General features: G+C 39.8%; 1 protein-coding gene across 4 annotated transcripts in view; it reads left to right on the top strand.

The window, feature by feature from the left end:
* Window positions 1–16,606, top strand: part of CACNA2D3 (calcium voltage-gated channel auxiliary subunit alpha2delta 3) — a 938,743-nt gene that overhangs the window by 363,216 nt on the left and 558,921 nt on the right. For all 4 annotated transcript variants that reach the window (XM_050781062.1, XM_050781063.1, XM_050781066.1 and 1 more), the window contains one exon: window positions 13,965–14,127. In XM_050781062.1, the coding sequence (XP_050637019.1) occupies window positions 13,965–14,127 (163 nt within the window). The remainder of the gene's footprint in view (window positions 1–13,964; window positions 14,128–16,606) is intronic.

Here is a 16,606-nt window from a genome sequence, read left to right on the forward strand (position 1 = left end):
GGCTTGTTAAGTAGGCCATTAATACTTGCATTTGAATTTTCTCAGGCTGGAGATTCCAGATGGCTGGGAGAGGGATATTCATTATCAATTTTTTTTTAAAGGAACTATGACACTTGAGGGATTATAAATGAGTTAATGCAGTGTTAATACTTAGAAATATTCTGGAACAGATCATTAAAAAAATCAATTTTCATGTATGAGGAGAAAATGAGATTATTGAGTAGTAACCAGACGACACTAAACCTTTGGAGAGGGGCATGACTTAGTAGTAATGTATGTCACTTCCCCAGAGGACACATGCACTGGGAGCTGGGTGTTTGCTTGGCTCATGTAGAACTAGTATTCCTACTAATTTTTATTTTTTTATCTAAGTTGTAAAAAGTTGGCCATCATCCCAGAGCTGGGAAGAAGAAAACAATAAGGAAAAAAGGAGAAAACCAAAACACATTAGGAACCTGCTGCAGGCACTGTGTGCTGACTTTTGTACATTGTATCCCATTCGATCACAGAAAGACCTGAGGAGGTCCCACTTCACAGAAAGAGAAACAGTCCAAGACTCGGAAGTAAGCACGGGTCCATCCCTGCGCAATAGGTTCCCATGCCCAGGCCCTCCGGGCCACTCCAGGCGGGTTCCCACTTCATGAATGGAATGCAGGATTGAATCCAGGCAGAGGAAGGTGTCAACAGAATCAGGAGGTCCACCTAATTCTTCCCCTGGCTTGATCTGACTTGCCAGGGAGAGAGTGAGAAGGCTCTTCCTAGCTGGAGGTAAAACACAAAAATGTTTCCCTAAATGGTACAGACAAAGACAGCCATGTCTGTTCACTCATCCTCACGCCTTTCACTGAGGACCTCCGGGCACTGTGCCTGGTGCCAGGACCGTGGAAGTGAGAAAGGCTCCTCCACAGATGCTGGGAAGGACAGATGCTCCAGGAAACCAGGGATGCATAGGTGGCTGCCTGTCCTTAGGGAGCTCACCAGTGGAGTGAATACCATGAAGGAAAGGTCCAAAGAACCCACCAATTTCCCCCATGGGGAGAAGAGTTCAGAGGAAGCGGGGTTGCTGGGAAGGGGGAAGGCGTCAGGGAGAGTGGGAGACCCTTGAGCCCTGCAGGTGTGATGGAGCCCATCACTATGGATTCCTGGTACTGAGTTCTTACTTCTTTTCCTTCTGCTGGATTCTGTGATAGGAGCTGGGCATACAGCTGTGAAGGAGTTCACAGTTACTCCACTTTACAGATGAGGAGACTGAGGCATGTATAAGGAATATATACATATCTCATTATCCTATCTATATTCTATATTCTCTCTCTCTCTCTCTCTCTCTCCCCTATTGGTTCTGTTTCTTTGGAGAACCTTGACTAATAGTCACTTATTGAGTGGGCACTGGCTTTGCTGATGATCATGTATTCTAGATCTATCTGCCAGGCTGGATTTTAGGAGTAGGACTTGTTCTTTGGTTCAGTGGCGCATCACTGTGAGAGAAGCTCAGGTGCACCTCTTAGGGAGTTTGCAGCCAGTTGGCTCTACAGCATGCATACAGGAAACAATGCGAGAAGGTGCAGGAAGAATTTAATTTCCATGTCAAAATGTGTGGAGCAGACTGCTTGCCTAGGAAACAAGCCCTTTGCGGTGGCACCTTGCATTTTTGTTATGCAACTTACCCTGCAGGAAAGGGAAGGAGAAGCTACCCTTGAAAACATGGTGTCTCAGCCTGGGCTGCACATTGAACTCACTTGGGGAGACTGAAAGAATCCTGCTGCTTGGACCCCCATCCAGGGATTCAGAATTCGTTGTTCTGAAATTTGGCCAGAGTTGAGAAGCACTGTCTTAGGACACCGACTTCTGAGATTAGGTGCTCTCACCTGGAAAGAGGGAACCAGAGCAGGGTTCAGAAAATGAGGGCTTGCAGGCCATATCCTGGTAGCTGCCTGTTTTTATAAATAAAGTTTTATTGGAACACAGCCACACCCGTTTTTAAAATCTATTACATTTGGCTGTTTTTACTAAAACAGCAAAATTGAATGTTGCAACAGAGACTGTCTGGCCTGTAAAACCTAAAATATTTACTATCTGGGTGGTTCTTTGCAGAAAAAGTTTGCCAGCCTCTAAACTGGAGAGTAATGTGTTTCGGAGGATGTAGGTGGTGTAGGAGAGGCTGGGCCACCAGTGAGAAGGTAACACCCTTTCCTCTGGTTGAGATACAGACTCAGAAACTTTCTCAACACACACAGGCAGTCACTGCCAGCCCACCAGGGAGGACACTCAAACGGAGCCTTTTTGCTGTCTAGGAGTTCTTCCTGTAGAATCTGAAGCTTTGCTCTACATGGTGATAGGAGCCTAGATGAACTGGTGATTAGGTCAGAGCAGCTGGATTCTACAGGGGCAGAGGGCGGGAGCAGTGGATTCCTTTCTCCGGTGGCACCTCTATCAGAACTGAAAATTACCACTTTCTGTGACAGTGGCCTTAAAGGAGAGAAACTCTGTAGGAAAGAGGGATGCCCAGGTGGCCCTTAGGGAAGCTGCAGAACTGTCAAGGTATCACAAAGGCAGGAACCTTGTTCTCTTCTTCTATGGTGATGGCACAGACTACCAATTCTGGACACTTCTGGAGTTACCTCTACCCTACTACTCTGGACTGACTCCTCTGTCCAAATTTGTGACAGAGGCCGTGCAACGATAGGACCATGGCCTCCTACAGCTTTCCCTTACCCCAGGCTATAGGAGCCATTACTTACAGCGTGAGCTTCCTCAGCTCTGAGCAGCTTTCCTGGGCCTCACCTGGCCTGAAGAGTTGATTGTGGAGGCAGTTCTGTGGAGTGCAGGTCTTGTGAGAGGCCTGTGGATCAAATGGATTTTGACACTTTCATTTGGTCAGTCCACCAACAACTGATTGCCAGTTGTTACCGCACCAGGGACTGGGAATACAGCAGTGAGCAAACACAGACATGGTTCCTGAAGTTGTAAAACTTGTGTCATGGGGCAGTTGTGTATGGATAAAGGAATCACACAAGTACCGGTAAAGTGAGCCTCATGTTGCTGAAATGGATAGCTACATGCTACATTTTGGGAGTGCTCCATGTGACCCCAAACCCCAAATATTCAAAGTGTACATCATACATTCTCAGAAAGAGTTAAAGACTCTGATAAGTCCTTCAATGAATAAACCTCTTTGCCTTTCCTTAAACTCAGCTCTCCCTGTATTTGCCAAACTTTGTTCATTGAAAAAGAAAAAAGCCTGTTTTCCTTGTGAGTATGCTGTAGAACGACTTCCTGTTGTACAGCTCATTCTCTGGACTTGCTGCACCTGGGGCTGCATGGAGGGGGCCCAGAGAGAATGAAATGCCCAGAGAGAATATGCTACTTTAATTTCCATTTACATTTAATGTCATTTTTGTAGTTTCTTTTATTAAGACAATGGCAGGTGGTACCTATGAGTTATAAATAAATACATATGTGGGAGATAATTGCTCAAAACTGTTTGTTTGTTTGTTTGTTTTTTTGGAGACGGAGTCTGGCTCTGTCACCTAGGCTGGAGTGCAGTGGCGCTATCTTGGCTCACTGCAACCTCCGCTTCCCGGGTTCAAGCAATTCTCCTGCCTCAACCTCCGGAGTAGGCAGGGACTACAGGTGCATGCTGCCACGCCCGGCTAATTTTTGTATTTTAGTAGAGACAGGGTTTCACCGTGTTGCCCAGGCTGGTCTTGAACTCCAGAGCTCAGGCAATCCACCCCTCTCGACCTCCCAAAGTGTTAGGATTTCAGACGTGAGCCACCGTGCATGGCCTCAAGAACCTTTTAGTGAAAGGAATGCTTGATCAAAAATGTTTGGAATCCCTGGTCCAGAAAACAATGTCCAGGTGCTTATTCTAGTATTGAGGACCTTCTCTGCCCTGGCCTCCACCTATTTTTGTCTCTGAACTCCCCATTACCACCCTCTCGTTCAGCCAATCTGAGATACGTCCTATTCCCTTCCCTAGTTACCAGCTCCTGTGCCTTAACTTCTCTTGTCTCCCTTCTTATCTTGGCAGGTCCTAGTCCTCCAATTTTCAAGGCCCAGCCTCGTGCATGTTTGCTGAAAATCCCTTCCAGTCAGAGAAGTTTTTAATAATTTCTGTCCCTTGAATATCTCACAGCATCCCGCTGCCTGGGTCGACCAACTACAGCCTGAAGGCCAAATCATTTTTGCAACTTTGTAATTTTCTGGTAAATGACTGGAGCACAGCCAGGCCTGTTTGCTTATGTATTATCTATGGCAGCTGTCATGCCACAACAGTACAGGTGAAGAGCTGCAACAAAGACTCTGAAGCCCAAAATATTTACTGTCTGACCCTTGACAGAAAAAGTTTGCGGCCCCTGCCCTATTTGAATTACTTTTGAATACTTACTCATTGAACCACCTTCTGAGCCTGGGCCTGGGCCAGTATCTGGTGAACAGCATACTTTGTCTCTAGTATTTTATATGTCACATTTTGTGCCCCTGGATTAGTTCTGTTGTGCCCCCATCACACTTAGTAGGTCATCAGACACACCCACAAAGAATTAAATTTACTCCGATGCCATGGAGAGCAAGGATTCAGAAATACTGAGGTGACTTGGACTAAACACGTCTTCTCCTGCATTGATCATATGGACAAAACCACTGAGCCTCATAATTAGAGCAATGCATTCCAAGGACTGAGAAATGATTCTTCTTGTTTGTACTGAATCAGCCTTTTCAAAATCAATACAGAACAGACAAATGGGTTTGGGGAGGAGAAGCAGAACACACAATCGTCCCTGGTAAATGATGAGCGCCATTGAGCAAAATCATGCTTAGGCTTTCATCCCTATTTCATTTGCATTCTGGGCAGCGTAGATTATTCAATTAAATGGCAGTTTTGAAGCTGCTTTCAGAGAGCCTGTGCGTGAATCATTATTGCATTGTTCTTTGTCAAGCAGGCTGAGGCTTCATTTTGCTATTTTAAATAACTTCCAGTTCTATGAAATGATGGAGCGAAGGCTTGAGTTTGGAAAAGGTAGATAATCTGTGAAGCGCCTGGGTCTATGGAAGTTTAAGACTTCCTTTAACAGGGTGCTGGATTAGTTCATTTTCACACTGCTATAAAGAATACCTGAGGCTGGGTAATTTATAAAGGAAAGAGGTTTAATTGACTCACAGTTCCACATGGCTGGGGAGGCCGCAGGAAACTTACAATCATGGCAGAAGGGGAAGCAGGCACATCTTACATGGTGGCAGGCGAGAGGGAGGGGGAGACAGAGAGCAAGCATGAAGGGGCACACTTATCAAACATCCAGATCTCATGAGAATTCACTCACTGTCATGAGAACAGCAGGGAAAACTGCCCCCATGATCCAATAGCCTCCCACCAGGTCCCTCCCTTGACACCTGTGAATTACAATTTGGTTTACAATTCAAGATGAGATTTGGGTGGGGACATAGAGCCAAACCGTATCAGGTGCTGTGGGAAGAAGTGCTGCTGATATGTTTCCTAGAAAGCAGACTACTTAAAAGAAGGGGTCCTTCCCATTGGCATCGAGCGGTTTCATGGGCTGGTTAAGGTATTTCTGCACAGTAAGGAGTGCCATTGATTGGTCTTTCAGCAGAAAAGTTTGATTTCTTTTGTTTCTGGGTGACATCTTGCAGTGAATTTTGCTTTAAAAAATGGTTAGGGATGGAATTTATTAACTTGTGTTCTGTTTCTGCAAACTTTTTGAATTAATCAAAAAGAATTGAAAGGTCTTTTTTGACTTTAATTTTTTTTATTGAGGCATGAATTTCTATATGGAAAAATGCACAATTCTTTAGCATGCAATTCAGTGAGTACTGACAAATGAATACACCTGAGGAACCCATGCATCACTGAGATAGGGAAATTTGGCCAGGTGCAGTGGCTCACACCTGTAATCCCAGCACTTTGAGAGGCCGAGGAGGGCAGATCACTTGAGGCCAAGAGTTCAAAATCAGCCTAGCCAACATGGTGAAACCCCATCTCTTCTAAAAATACAAAAATTAGCAGGGCATGGTGGCGCACACTTGTAATCCCAGCCACTTGGGAGGGTAAGGCAGGAGAATCACTTGAACCCAGGAGGCAGAGGATTCAGTGAGCCAAGATCAGGCCACTGCATTCCAGCCTGGGTGACAGAGTGAGACTCCATCTCAAAACAAACAGACAAACAAACAACCAGACAGGGAAATTTCCAGGACGCCAGGAAGCTCTCTTGTGTACCTCTCTAGTTGACTCTCACTCTCCCTCCCAGAAGCAACTCCTGAGTGCCATCACTATTGAATGATAATTTTGCCTGTATTAGAACTTCATATGTATGGAATCATGCATATGTATTCTTTTGTCTCTGGTTTCTTTTACTCAGAGTGTTTGTGAGATTCATTTATCTTTTGAATGTATCAGTAAGTGGTTGTTAAGTAGTAATCCGTTACATGAATATATCACAGATTTGTTAATTCTTTTACCTGTTAATGGATATTTGGGTTATTTCTAGTTTGGGGCTATTATGAATGGGGTTTCCATGAATATTCCCACAAATATTTTTGTGGGCATATGTTCTCATTTCCCTTAGGTAAATACCTAGGAGTGGAATTGCTGGGTCGTACGGTAGGTATATGTTTAACTTTATAAGAAGCTGCAAAATGTTTTTCCAAAGTGTTCATACCATTTTATATTTCCACAAGCAATATATGAGATTTTTGGTTGCTCCACATCCTTGGCAATGTTTAATATTACCAGAATTTTTAATGTTAGCACTTCTAGTGGGTATAAAATGGCATCTGATTGGAATTTTATTTTGTACTTCCCTGATGACTAATGACATTGAACACATGTTGGTCTGCAAATTGACCATTCACATACTTTCCTTTGTAAAGTGTCTGTTCAAATCTTTTGCCCATATTGTGATTAATATTTTCAGTTGAGTTACAGGAGTTTTTTACATATTTTGGGCACAGGTCATTTTTTCAGGTGTGTATATTATGAATACTTTTTCCTGAACAGTGGCTTTCATTTTTGTTTTATTACTGGTGAATTTGATGACCAGAAGTTTTGAGTTTTCATAAATTCCAAATTATCCATTTTTAAAATGGTAAGTACTTTCTATGTAGCCTGAGAAATCAGTGCCTTCCTGGAGGCCATAAAAGTATACTTTCCTTTTGTTCTAGAAATATTACAGATTTAGTTTTTACATTTAAGTCGATCATCCATCTCAAATTCATATGTGTATGATGTGAGTTAGAGAATGTAGTTTTTAGTCATTTGTTTCAGCACAGTTTGTTGAAAATACTGTCCCCACTGAATTACCTAAGCACATTCATTGGATGTCAATTGACTGTATATGTGCAGCTTTATTTCTGGACTGTCCTTTGTTTCAGTGATCTGTTTGTCTGTTCTAATGCTAATACCATACTACTTTGATTAATTTGATTTAGAGGAAGGCCTAAAATCAGAAAATGTGAGTCCTTGGGCTTTTTTCTTCTTTTTAAAAATTCTTTTGAAAATCGAGGTTTGTTTTATTTATATGTAAAATTTAAAATCAGCTTTTCAATTTCTATTAAAAAGTCTTATATATATTTTGATTGGGATTTCATTGAATTTAAAGATCACTTTGGGAAGAACTTGCATCATAAAATAGAATTCTCCAATTTTTGAGCAAGCTCTCTCTCTCCATTTATATAAGTCTTCTCTAAGTTCAAACAGAAATATTTTGTGGTTTTTAGTACTTTGTAGTATACAGGCATTGCGCATAGTTTAATATACACCTATTGTAGTTTAATTTATACCTATGTTATTCTATGTTATCGTAAATGCTATTATTTTCAACTTCAATTTCCAACTGTTTTATGTTAGTATGTTGAAATAAAATGGATTTTGTGTATTTATTTTGTATACTGTGAACTTGTTAACTCACTTTTAAGTTATATTATGTGAATTCCTTAGGATTTTCTATATAGACAAAATCTATATGGAAAAGTAAAGATAGGTTTTTTTCCATTTTCAATACCTATGGCTTTTATTTATTTATTTGTCTTACAGTATTTGCCAGGACCACCATTACAGTATTGAATAGAAGTGGTAAGACAACCTTGCCTTGCTCTGGATCTTAGGGAGAAAACATTCAGTGCCTCATTATCAGTATAATGTCAGATACAGGTTTTTTTGTAAATGCTTTTCATTAGGTTGAAGATATTTTTCCTTATTTCAAATTTCCTGAGGGTTTTTATGATTAACAAAAATTGAATTCTATCACATGCTTTATCCTTATCTATTTGATGATATGATTTTTCTTCTTTGTTCTGTTGATGTGGTGAACTATGTTGATTAATCAAATATTAAACCAACCTGGAATTAATACCATGTGGTCATGATGTATTATCCTTTTATTTATAGGTGGATTTGATTTAAAATTTTGTTAAGATTTTTGTATCTAGGCTTATGAGGGATATTGGTGTATAGTTTTTTGCTTTTTGTTTTAATGTTCTTCTTTGGTTTGGTGTCAAGTTTAGGCTACCCTCATTAAATTAGATGGGAAGTATTCTCTCCTTTAATTTTCCAAAAGAGTCTATATAAAGATTGTTTTTATTTTTTTCTCATATATTTGATAGAATCCATCAGTTAAGGCATGTGAACCTAGCTAGAGTTATTTGTTTGTTTTATCATGGCTATTAATAGTGAAATATTTCTAGGACCAGTTATATTTTGTATTTCTTCTTGTGTCTGTTTTAATAATTTCTGTTTCCCAAGGAGTTTGACATTTAACCTACGATACTGAACTTATTGGCATAAAGTTGTTTGTAATATTCCTTTATCCTTTCATTGTCTGCAAGATCTAGAGTAATGTTTCCTCTTTCATCCCAGATACTGGTATTTTCTGCTTTCTTACTTTTTTTCTTAATCAGTCTAACTAGATTTTCATAATTTTGTTAATTATTTTAAAGAACTAAATTTTGGTATTATTTATTTTTTCCTGTTATTTGTTTTGTTTTAAATTTCTGTACTTACCTCTATTATTTTATTCCTTCTTTTAACATTGAGTTTCATTTATTCATCTTTTTAATACCTTGTTAAGGTAGAATCTTAAGGTAGACTATCTTGAAATTTTTTTCTTTTTATATTATAAGCTTTTAAATGTGTAACTTTTTCTCTAAGCTCTGCTTTAGCTGCATCTCACAAATATTGTATGTTGTTTTCATTATGCTTAATTTCAAAACATTTTCCAATTTCCTATGTCATTTTTTTCTTGACATATGTATTATTAATAAGCATTTTGTTTAATATCGACATCTTTAGACCATTTCCAGGTATCATGTTTTAATAAAATCTAGATATCAGTGATATTTTTCATATCAATATCATACATTGATTTCTAAATTTAGCCCATTATTATCAGAGAACATAATATGTGGATTTCAGTCATTTTAAAGTTATTGAGACTTATTTGATGGCCCAATATATGATCTAGAAAAGAATGTGTGCTCTGCAGTTGTTAGGTATGGAATTCTATAATTGTTAACTAGGTTAAGTTTGAAAGTAGTATTGCTACAGGACCAACCCCCAGTAAAATCCTGAGCGCTGAGTCTCTGTTAGACACCACTTCCAATGTTTTATTACAACTCATTACTAGAAGAATTAAGTATAATCTGTGTGATTGCACTGGGGCAGAACTCTTGGAAGCTTGCACCTGAATTCCTTAGGACTTTGCCTTATGTACCCCTTCCCTTTGTTAATTTTTATTTGGATCGTTGTACTATAATAATCTTTAAAAAGAACAAACTTTTGGTTTCATTGATTCTACTGATTTTCTGTTTTTAATTTCATTGGTTTCTGCTTTGCAAAATAAAAAATATACATTTTTTCTGCTTACTTTAGATTTGATATGCTCTTCTTTTTCTAGTTTCCTAAAGTAGAAGCTTAGATGATTGCTTCTAGATCTTCTTTTCTCTTCTGATACATGTGTTCAGTGCTATAAATTTACCTGTGAGCTTTGCTTTTGCTACATCCCACACCTTTTGATAGGCTGTATTTTCATTTTAATTTTTAGAAAAATATCTTGAGAATTCTTTTGAAAGTATGTTGTCTAATCTCCAAATATTGTGGTATTTTTTTTCAGCTATCTTTTTTTTGTTATTGATTTCTAGTTTAATTTCATTGTAGTCTGAGAGCAGACACTGTATGATTTCCATTCTTTTAAGTTTGTGAAGATGTGTTTTAGGGCCCTTAATGTGGTCTATCTTGAATGTTCCAAGCAAGCATCTTTACATGCTTAAGAAGAATGTGTATTCTGCTCTTGCTGGATGAAGTATTCTGTAAATGTAAATTAGATCCAATTGATGGTGTTGTTCATTTCAACTATATTCTTACCAATGTTTTGTCTCCTGAGTCTGTCAATTACTGATACAGGGGCATATAAATCTTTAACTATGATAGCTAGTTCATCTGTTTCTCCTTGCAGTTATATCAGTCTTTGTTTTATGTATTTTAACACTCTGCTGTTAGATGCATACTACATTAAGGATTGCTTTGTCTTCTTAGAGAATTGACCTCTTTATCATTAAGTAATGCCTGCCCATCTTATTCCTTGATGATTTTCCCTGCTCTGAAGTCTTTTTTGTCTGAAATTAAACCAACTACCCTCACTTTCTTTTGATTAATGTTAGCATGGTATATCTTTTGTCATCTCTTTACTTTTAATATGTCTATGTCTTTATGTTTAAAGTGGGCTTCTTATGGACAAAGTATAGTTAGATCTTGTATTTTAATCTACTCTGACAGCCCCTGTCTTTTGATTGACGTATTTATACCATGCACATTCAAGGTGATTATTGATGTAGTTGGATTTATATGTACCATTTTTGTAACAGTTTTCTATTCACTACCCCAGGTCGCTCGCTCATGTGCTGTCTCTCCCTCCCTCCTTCCCTCCCCTACTCCCTCCCTCCCATCCCTCCCTCCCATCCCTCCCTCCCTCCCTCCCTCCCTCCCTCCCTCCCTCCCTCCCTTCCTTCCTTCCTTCCTTCCTTCCTTCCTTCCTTCCTTCCTTCCTTCCTTCCTTCCTTCCTTCCTTCCTTCCTTCCTTCCTTCCTTCCTTCCTTCCTTCCCTCTCTTACTTTTCTTTCTTCTACTCTTTTTCTGCCTTCTCTAGTTTTAATTGAACATATTATATGACTTAATTTTCTCTCCTCTCTTAGCATATAAATTATGCTTCCTTTTACAGTTATTTCAGTAGTTGCCTTAAAGTTTGCAGTATGCATTTACAACTTATTTAAGTTCACTTCAAATAACTGTACACTACTTCATGTGTAGTGCGGGTATCTTATAACTGAGTGTCTTGGCCCATTTGTGCTGCTACAACAGAATACCTGAGACTTTATAAATTCTTCTTAATTTATAAAGAAAAGAAATTTATTTTCTCACAGTTCTGGAGGCTGGAAAGCCCAAAATCAAGGTGCTGGCGTGTTTGGTGTCTGGTGTGGGCTGCTCTGCTTCCAATATGGTGCACTGATACTGTATCCTCTTGAAGGGAAGAGTGTTGTTTCCTCACCTGGTAGAAGATAGAATGGCAAAAGGGACAGACCTTCTGTCTCAATCCCTTTTATAAGGACATCTAATCCTATTCATGAGGGAGGAGCCCTCATGGCCTATTCATCTCTTAATGACCACACCACTTACTATGGTCACATTGGAACACCTGAATTTTGGAGGGAACACATTCAAATCATAGTACAGAGTATTCCATATTCCTCCCTCCAGTTTCTTATAACACTGCTATTACTCATTTCACTTGTCCATAGACAGTAATGTATTGAACAAGCTGTTATATGTTAGATTAGTTAAGAATAGCAAAATATCTACCTTCATTTATTCCTGCTCTAACACTTTTTTTTTTTTTTAATATAAGACACGTCTCACTCTGTCACCCAGGCTAGAGGGCATTGGCATAACAATCATGACTCAGGCTCTAGTGATCCTCCTGGTTCAGCCTGCTAAGTAGCTGGGACTACAGGCAGGTGCCACCACGCCCGACTAATTTGCCCGACTAATTTTTTTTTTTTTTGTAGAGACAGAGTTTTACCATGTTGCCCAGGCTGTTCTCGAACTCCTGGGCTCAAGCAATCCTCCTGCCTTGGTTTCCCAAAGTTCTGGGATTACAAGTGTGAGCCACTGTGCCTGGCCAAACACTTCCTTTCTTATTGCAGATGACAATTTCTAAACTATATCATTTTCCTTCCTTCTTAAGAACCTTTAATAATTCTTGCAAGGCAAGTCTACTGGCAACAGATTCCTTCATTTTTGTTTGCCTGAGAAGGTCTTTATTTCTCCTTTACTTGTGAAGGGTAATTTCATGGGATACAGAATTCTAGGTCGATGGTTCTTTCTTTGAACACTTTTTAAGTGTTTCACTCCATTCTCTTCTTGCCTGCATGGCTTCTGAAGAGAAGGCTGATGTAATCATTATCCCTGTTCCCCTACGGGTAAGACTATCCCACCCTCTGTCTGGTTTCTTTCAAGATTTTCTCTTTTTCTTTGATTTTATACAGTTTGAATATGATATGTGTAGATGTAAATCTTTGTAATATTAATTGCGTTCAGTATTCTCTGAACTTCCTTGATCTGTAGCTTGATTTTTGTCATTAATTTTGGAAAATACTCAGCCATTATTATTTCAAATATTTCAGTTTCCATTCTTCTCAGTCTGGTATCCCATTACACATATGTTACACCTTTTGTGATTGTCTCACAATTCTTGGATATTCTGTTCCCTTTGTATTTTCTCTTCTTTTTACGTTTCTTTTTGGGGAGTTTCTTTTGACACATCTTCATCCTCTGTGATTATTTCCTTCACTGTGTCCAGTCTACTAATGAACCAGCAAAGGTATTCTTCATTTCTGTTATAACATTTTTGATTTCTAGCGTTTCACATTGATTCTTTCATAGAATATCCACCTCCCTGCTTATATTACCCATCTGTTCTTGCATGTTATCCACTTTTTCCATTAGCCTCTGGAGCATATTAATTGTAGTTATTTTAAGGTTCTGCTCTGTTAATTCCACCCACACCTGCCATCGGCCATCTCATGCAGTAGATTTAAGCACAGACTCAAGATAGGTTACCTGTATTTGAATTCTGGCTCTCCTTATCAGCTGTGTAATTTTTTTGCAGGATGCATAAATTCTCTATTCCTAAGCGTCCTCATTTGTGAAGTAGGTATACTCATAAAATCCACCTCATAACATTGTTAGGTGAATCAAATGAGTTAACACATGAAAAGCACTTAGAGTAATTTCTGACACAAAGTAAGCCTTCTGTATATGTGAGATGATGATCATATAGCCTTTTGTAAATCATGCCAGCACACTCCCATTTGAGGGCTTTCTCCTTGCTGTTCTTTCTTGGATGCTTCCCTGATGCTCACACCACTGGATTTCTCCCCTCATTTAATCTCTATGTGAGTGTTGCCGTTGCAGTGAGACCTTCCCAAATGCCATGTATAAACACACAGTCCTTCTGAAGCTGCTAATCCCCTTACCCTGCTGTATTATTTTTCCAAAGCAAGCGTGATGATCTGACATATATTTACCTGTTATTTTTTGTTGTTGTTGATTTTCAGCCTCCTTCAACTTGATATAGGCTGCATAAAGTCAGGGTCTCTCTTCAAAATTTAAAGAATTAAAACGTTTTTAGGGCAGTTTTCTCTATATGCACATAAGGAAGTACTGTGTTGCCCCTTGACATTTATGTTTTCTAGGAATATTTAGTGACATTGGAAAATATTTATATAATGCTATCTCACCTATGCAAAAGCAGCCGTGGACAGTACATAAGACATAAAAAGATTATGTGAGCAGGTCAGGGTCCACAGTGTAGGGGATGGCACATGGCCTGTGCCCAGGTCTAAGTGAGTTCACAGCCCTCTTCCCTAAGCCACATGTAATGTTTGTTGACTTTGTCTTTCAGTATGAATACTTCAATGCTGTGCTGATAAATGAAAGGGACAAAGACGGGAATTTTTTGGAGCTGGGAAAGGAATTCATCTTAGCCCCAAATGACCATTTTAATAATTTGCCTGTGAACATCAGTCTAAGTGACGTCCAAGTACCAACGAACATGTACAACAAAGGTAAGACTCCCAGCCGCTGCTCCTTTTAGAAGGTGAAGAGTCAGGGGGTTGAGAAGCAGGGGCTGACTGGTTTGGGATATAGTTTTGTTTTGTTTTGTTTTGTTTTGTTTGAAAAGCACAGTTATAAGCTGAGTGTGTCAGGTATCAGCTGGAGAGGTGAAGCATGTACCTGTTCTGCCTGGAACTTCTGGGCTTGCTGTTTCTCTGGCTGGTTGTTTACATCAGGCTCTCTAACATGTAGTCCAGGGGTTGGCAGTTTCTATAAAGGACCAGATAGTAAATATCTTAGGCTTTACCAGCCATAGAGTCTGTGTTGCAACTACTCAGCTCTGCTGTTCAGGCACAAAAGCAGCCAAATGTAAATTGTGGGCATGACTGTGTTCCAGTAAAATTTATCTACAAAAATACATGGCTGGATGTAACCTGCAGGCTGTAGTCTGCTGACCCCTGATGTGGTGCCTTTGTTTTCTTCTTCCAATTTGTGGAATGGCATTTAAGGACTGGAGAGCTCCTAGGGGTGCAATGGAAACAGCTGCGGTCTTTTCTCAGAGTATAAAGCAACATGGACCTTAAGAGAATTCCTTATGTCCAGGCTTGTGTGCCTCAAATCCAGTCTTCACATAAACTCTAGAGTTTATTTTTCCCGAAGTTCCCGTCTGCTGATTCCAGTTGGGATTACAGTGGCCAAGGACAGGGCTCTGACATCGGATGGACTCTGGTCAGACAGTGTGTTCTACTTTCTGACTGTGACCTTGGGCATATCACCCCATCTTTTTAGGTCTGAATTTTCTCATCTTACGATGTGAATCATAATCATATCTACCTCATGGGGGTGGTTGTGAGGGCTGAATGGGATGACGTTTATAAAGGATTTAAGTTGTTTTCAGCATCTTTATCCTATTGTTATTGAGTAGTAGTTTGCTGTGCTTGGTCATACCTAAAAACCTTCTAAACAAAGAACTATCCTCCTAGAAAAATAAGCCAGAGTGTCATGGGATCTTCAAAGTAAAAAATGTGCCACATTGTTTCCCATCAAGGTTTCAAAGATACCAGGGGCCAGTTTCTGTCACAGCATCCAGTTTCCAGATCACACACAAGAGCTCAGTAGTCAAGAGCAAGGACTATGGGTTTAAGTCCTGTTCTTCCTCTTGTGGGCTGTGTGATCTTAAGCAAGCAACTTTGCCTTTCTGAACCTCAGTTTCCCTATTTGTGAAATAGGGATAATGATACAGCCTCCCTCAGAGGGTTAGTGAGAGGATATGAAATGATGTATGTATAGCCCTTAATACAGCAGTACCATACAGAAAGTGCACAGTGCATTTTAGCTGTCGTTGTTTTTATTGGAAAATAACATGAATACCAATTGCACTTCTGAAATGTTCTAAGTCACTATTTAAGGAGCTGGTCAGTGATTAAAGAGATTCCAACTAACTGTCTCTGAAACGTTTTTTCTATGTGTGTTCTTTGTGGTTGGATACCTAATGTCTCCTTTCCCTGGTTTACCTGTTATCCATCCTCATGAGTCAGTGGAGGCAGTACCCCATTCATTAACTGTTCTGATAGTTACTGGGGATACCGAGGTGAATCAGATGCAACCCCTCCCTCAAGGGGTTCACAGTTCATTTGGGGAACAGACAAATAATGAGATAATTAGAACACAGTGTATCACATATTGGCCATAGTGTGGACAGCTAGGGGGCAGTGGGAGTGCCAAGGATGGGACCTGTCTACTTGTTCACATGGGCAGGACCACAGTTCATCTTTTTTTCTTTTTTCCTCTTAGAGAAAGTGATGCCAATCTAAATAAATCCCAGAGGGCTCTGGACTGGGGCATATCCTCTACCCTACTCTTTACTTTGGACTCTTCCTTAGAAACAAATGGAACCAAGACATAGAGGGCTGAGCTCAGCTTCGTTCAGTGGAGTTTAGTTCTCCAGAATGATCCTGTCACCAGATGAAATCCTAAATGAAACTGTCCCTTTTTGTGCAATGTGGCCAGAAGAAAGCCATCTTCTTGGCATTAAATATATTCCCAATTGAAGATGAAAAATTAACACGATTTTACAGAGCAATTTCAGACATAAAACAATTCAGAATGATCTTTTAGAATATGACAGCTGCTTCAAGGTTGCTTGAGCCATTAACACCATTATAGAGATTGAATTGCACCTCTAGCTTTCAAGGCTTAATTGTGCCTTTAATGGTAGTAACACGTAAGGGACCTGCACCACCGCTGATCACACACGCTATAGAATCATGTTTATAATGATCCCTAGACAGAGTCTTCAGAGATAGTCAGATTTCTTGAGCCATGGGAGATAGATAATGATATTCAAAGTCATCCTCAGCAGCCCTCCTGGGATCTGCCCATCACCTCTGCCCAGTCCACTGTCACCCAGCCAGGCTGCAGGGCATGGACCAGGCCAGGTGTTCTCTCTTGTCTCAGCCAGGCAGTGAATCACTGCCCAAGGGCAGAGGA

This window comes from Macaca thibetana, chromosome 2, assembly GCF_024542745.1.
Source record: "Macaca thibetana thibetana isolate TM-01 chromosome 2, ASM2454274v1, whole genome shotgun sequence".
NCBI lineage: Eukaryota > Metazoa > Chordata > Mammalia > Primates > Cercopithecidae > Macaca > Macaca thibetana.